This window comes from Halyomorpha halys, unplaced genomic scaffold (assembly GCF_000696795.3).
Source record: "Halyomorpha halys isolate HHAL.00 unplaced genomic scaffold, Hhal_1.1 Scaffold1046.1, whole genome shotgun sequence".
Classification (NCBI taxonomy): Eukaryota; Metazoa; Arthropoda; class Insecta; order Hemiptera; family Pentatomidae; genus Halyomorpha; species Halyomorpha halys.
In genome coordinates, this window is record NW_027111920.1 from 256,793 (window position 1) to 262,600 (window position 5,808).

Below are 5,808 nucleotides of genomic sequence, written 5' to 3' on the forward strand. Positions count from 1 at the left end.
TACTTTTAGGAATTCATATGTATTAAAAAATATATATATAAATATAAAATTGTATAGGTATACAATCATGTAGAAATTATCACTTAAATGCAGATCAAAGACCATTACAAAAGAAGATAAGAGGCACGGGGGATCACATGAGAGATCTGGTTGGACAAAATAATTTTATTACAGGTTTACAAATTTTTGGGTAATTGGGTGTAATTCGTCCTCGGGACCCAGTTAAATTGGTCAATTCTACTTCCTTTCCATTGAGAATTTTTAATCAATGGGAAAATCTAGACGTAACCAATTTCACACAACATAAAACGTACGGTTTAGAGCCAGTTAACTTAATTTTTAGGTAATTCGACTAACTTTGTTTTTCAGGACCATCACAGATATGTTGGGCGCTAGTGCAGTGTATACTGGTCCTTGGTCTATTATTTTGATTTAATCAGAAACATTTTTTATTACTGAGAAGTTATTATTTTTCCAAAGAAATTGAGTTTTAGAATATTCATGTATACTTTGACCATTTGAGGCCCAAGGCATATTTTTTTGGGAAGGGCCCGGATAAATTTATTTTAGAGACGTGGGATTAATATAGTTTTTGGGACTCAGGTGGATATTACTTTGAGGTCCGAGTCAGATTTATAATTGGGGCCCGAGTTGTATATATTTTTGGGGGCCGAGGTTGATTAATTTTTAAAACCTGAGGTAGATTATTTGAACTGAAGAACATATAAGAACGCCTGTGTAGAGTTATTTTACAGGGCTGTAACAGTGTAGAATTATTTTGAAGCAATGGGCAAATTTGTGTTAGGGGCCCACAGCGAACAATTGTTGAGACCAGGGTCTGATATAATTTTATATTTTTGTAAAAATGAATAATAGCTATGCTCTCCCACCAATCGTCATCACATCTAGTTAGGTCGATATTTTGTGACAGTTCACTGTCAAGGTGTAAACATAAAACAGTTAAACGTGGCAGTTAACTATCACACCAGGGTTAGTGCGGCAGTACAATCATGACAGTGAAAATCACACAGTAGCGGTTATAATGATGTCACTAATTCTCCAAGAGCGGATATTTTCAAGGCGCTGAGCGGGTGTTGTTTGGTCGGGAGGATCGGGAGCACTGACTATAACTGAGCTCATTCACTGACTTACACAAAGAAGTTAGCATAAGCACGAGTTATCACTTCATTCCACTTGTGATTCAGCTTGATAAAATCGATTTATGGCAGCTCCTAATGTTATAAGCAGCCTCAAAGGCTATGTTACGAATCAATGACGTATTAAATAAAAACAGATAAGGTATATGTTTTTGTCCAGTTAGATATGCAATTTGATCCACTCTGTGACGATCAAAACAATTTCCAACGACATATTTTTTTTTTTTTATGTCGTTGAGGAATAATCAAGCATTATCGTTATAGCCTAGCAGAATAATTTAAATAAAATTAGCGCGCTAGAGCGAGGGGAACACAAAAAGCTATATTACAAGAAAATTCTCGCCTTAATTTCGATACCTACCTTAATTACATCCCATCTCATTTTCATAATCTAACATAAGTTCGAGTCACGCGAGTCTATAAAATATTTAAACTTCTCCCGGACCCCGGTTCGGATAACTTCTTCAATTAAAATCTTTCAAATAATTTAAAAAATGAGGCACTCAGTCGTGAAACATGATATCAAGCATTTATTTATTATTTATTTGGAATTGAGGATTTTGGCTTTACTAGCTTTTTTTCTTCAGGGATGATTTCATATAAATTTTAAAGATTTTTTATTAATAAAGGAATAATGTTTTGATTAAATTATTGTAAGGTAAAATATTTTAATTAAGAAACATATTAAAATTATAAGAATTTTTATTTATCATGTTCGGACCAAACTCATATAAAATAAACCTTTAATCTAAATCTAATTAAACGATTAGGTTATTTTTGAAAATTAAAAAAAAAATTAAATGGAATTAATTCTTAAAAAATTCTGTCACTAGGAAGAATCACTATCAACACAGATAGGAGAAGTATAATTTAAAAACAAAACCGAAACGTATATTTAAAAGTAAGATTTGCTACAGACACCTAACAAGAGTGTTTTTTAATATTTTTCGGTCGGATTCAAACCGGCGCCACCCTCAGATTTCAGAACGATAGATCTAGGCCTAACCACCTGAGCTACCGACGGTCCCATTCTAATTTTTAATCAAGTTCATTTCATCCGATAATTATTGTAATGGCAGATAATAATTTATTCTGTAACTGTAGCCTATTATAGGTTCTAGAGCACTGCGAAGTCCACCCAGGCTTATAAAGTGAGTACACTTAATTAGGGACAAATCTGACGGTAGATGGAGATTTTGAAAAAAGCACCTCCTTGTATAACAGTTGTTCTAAAAACAATACTTTCATATAAGTATTAAACTCCTAACCCTTCATGAGTTGTAGCGGTTCACATTACTTCATTCTTAAAATGTACTTTTAGGAATTCATTAGTTTGAATAAATCACTATCATTATTATTCTATTCATAAATTCTCTTTCATTACTATATTTTTAACAGTCTAAATATTATGTATTATTGTATAATAAAGATTATATACATAATTGTGTATATATTATTATTTCATTATTAGTTATTAGTATTTTCATAGAACCAATATTTTAGTTTTTAGCTTAGTTTTACTTTATTTTTTTTAGATATAAAAAAAAAAAAAATAAAACAATTATTAAAATAAAAAATTATTGATACTATTTTATGTCTTCCTTCCTTTTATTTATATGTAATTTCTTATCACTTTATATGTAAAAATAAATAAAGTGATAAGAAATATTTATCCTAGCTTAAATTACCTTGTTGTATCTTATTGTTGTAATATTCTCAGTTTTTTTTGTATCTTTTTACCCCTGATGAAGCCCTGCAATGTGGGGCGAAACGTCGGACATTAATATAGTTATAAACTATTTATTATTTTTTTGACCGCAACCCTGACCATCTTCTTATATATAAATTTTTACGGTCCACAATATATTTTTTTTAGCTGTATTTTTTTAACTTAGGCGTTATCATATAAATTGAATCTCTATAAACAACTAAACAAATTTATATTTATATAGTTTTAGTTTGTGTCTGCACTCATTGCTTCTAATACCAGTGACACGAAAAAAGAAGTGCCAGAATCTTCCTCTTTTTAGTCCTACTCTTTCCTCTACGCTTCGGAGTCCACCAGTCTGAATGTAAATATTGTTAATAAGAATGATTGTGTTTAAGATATTATTTTACTTTAAGTTTAAATTTTTTTTTTTTTCTCTTCTAATTCTCATTTTGTTTTCATTTAACATATATATTTGTAACTATGGTGTGAATGAGCTCTGTGATCCTTATTACCATTAAATTAAATTATAAGACTGAATGAAAAAAAAAATTAATAATATATAAGTCGTGAGTATCTTAAATTATCAAAAATGAACATAGTTGTTATGTTGGTTGTTACTAGACCTGAAGAAGGCCTGAAATTGACGCTGAAGCGTTAGCACAGTGTTACATTTACTACTCCATTCATATTATGTTAATTTAATTTTATATTTTTAAGCTTTTAATTATATCTTTTAAATAGTTTCTTTTTCACTTTTCTCATGATTTTAATTGATCACTATTTACATGTATGTAATGGTCTGAATTTAATTTTCTTTTATATTGTTCATACTAGTTTTTACCATATTTATCTTTGTTATACTGTTTTTATTTTAATTTTATATATTCATTGGAATTTACAACTCTACATTATATTACATTCAATAAATTTGATCTATAATGGAGTGATAGAAACGTGTGAACTACACATTGGTTGCACTCTAATGACGTTTTACGTTAGTAGGTCTCGTGGTCATCTTCTTATTAGGCGCCTCGGAGGATTGCCAGGTATGGAAGAGTATGCAAGGTTAGACACTACTGGGTCTAGGTGGTTAGAGAGTTTATAATGGATTGAATGATATCTGGTTTGGACTAGATCGATTACATGGGGAACCTTAAAGTCTTTATGTATGATTTTATTTGTGACAAAGTAAGAAGCACTGTGAATTTTGGATTGTAAGGATTGGATACGAGAGGAATTCGAAGGTTTAGTGAAGTCCAAAGCTCAACTCCATATGTCCAGATTGGCCTTATTACAGTAATGTAGATCAGTCTTTTTTTGTAATTAATTAGAATTTTAGACCGTTTGTCTAGTAAGTGCTGTAATAGTCGAAATCGACGTGCAGTTTCCTGTCTTTTCAATCGTGTGTGAGGATTCCAGGTTAGTCATTTGTCCAGATATAGTCCAAGGTAGCGGATCTTTTTGACAGGGGTAAGAGCAACATTATTAAAAGGGACAGTAGGGCAGTCCGTAGGTTTACGACGAAGGGTAAAGGTGATTTGATGGGATTTGTTGGGATTTATTTTAATCTTCCAATTTCAAGGGCTGTGATATGGGATTGGAAAGTTTAGGATACAATTAAAGGGTTATTATTGGTTAGGATGTCAGCTGTGTATAAACGGTGTAGAGGATGGGACCGATGGTATTACCTTGAGGAACACCAGCGGACTGAATTTTAATTAAAAAATGGTTGTTAGGTTGTGGGTACTTACTGGAAAAGACCTGAAATTCAGGCCGAAATGTTAGGAAAATGGAATAAGAACAACTTATTAGTGCTCTTTACTACTGGCTCAAGTCAAGAGGTTGTTTTATAAATGTTTCCCGATAATTTTATTTACTACTGTTCTTGAAGGGAATAAATAAATAAACTATAATATATTATTACAGTAATAATAAACGAAATAAAACTAAACTGACCTCATTGGTGTTCCAGCGGTGTCGCTGGGTCGGGAAATGCTCCGCCTTTGGAAGGCTTTCCAAGTTTTCTGGCAGTTTGATTGGCTCGCCATCTATAACACATAAGGGACATGTATAGCTGCTCTTATAAAAAATACATATGTATAAAATAATATAATACTTATATAATTATACTGATATAATATATAAAGGAACAGAATATTTAATATAACCACGTCAATCAATCTTCAATACATTTAGCAACGTAATATACCTGAGTTCGAAATTACTTTTTATTTAAATATAAGAAGATGGTCAGGATTGCGGTCAAGAAAAGAACAATAGTTTATAAATATTTTAATGTCCGACGTTTCGCCCCACTTCGCAGGCCTAAAAAGATACAAAAAAAACTAAGAATGTTACAACAATAAGGTAGAATAAGGTAATTTAAGCTAGGATAAATATTATATAAAAATAAAGTTATAAGAAATTACATATAAAGAAAAGGAAGGAAGACATAAAATAGTATCAATATAAAATAAACTTGAAAAAACAATGAAGAATAAAAAATAAGTAACAATTTCATGAGTAAAAATTTTTTTAAAATATGTAAAATATACAGTTAAAAAAGTACAGGAGACGTACATAAAACAAAAACAATACAGGAAAAAATAAAGAAGAAGAAAGTAGAGATTAAATAAACGTGTTGAAAGAATAAATATAAATAAAACTAATAATAACGATATTAAATAAATGAGCACAGAACAGGTAGGTATAAACGATCTGTTCTTTGCTCATTTATTATCATTTAATATTGTTCTTTGCTGACCGCACCCCCCTACATATTATCATTTAATATCATTATTATTATTATTTTTATTTATATTTATTCTTTCAACACGTTTATTTAATCTCTAATTTCTTCTTCTTTTTTTTACCCCGTATTATTTTTGTTTTATGTACGTCTCATGTATTTTCATTTTCTTAACTGTACATTTTACATAT

At 30.4% G+C, this 5,808-nt stretch overlaps 1 protein-coding gene across 4 annotated transcripts in view; it reads right to left on the reverse strand.

Moving 5' to 3' along the window:
- Camta (Calmodulin-binding transcription activator) overlaps nucleotides 1-4,916 on the reverse strand; it is a gene marked incomplete at its 5' end in the record, with an annotated part of 117,157 nt that extends 112,241 nt beyond the window's left edge. For all 4 annotated transcript variants that reach the window (XM_067049840.1, XM_067049842.1, XM_067049841.1 and 1 more), the window contains 1 exon segment: nucleotides 4,825-4,916. In XM_067049840.1, coding sequence (XP_066905941.1) covers nucleotides 4,825-4,916 — 92 coding nt within the window.
- Between the last annotated feature and the right edge of the window lie 892 nt (nucleotides 4,917-5,808).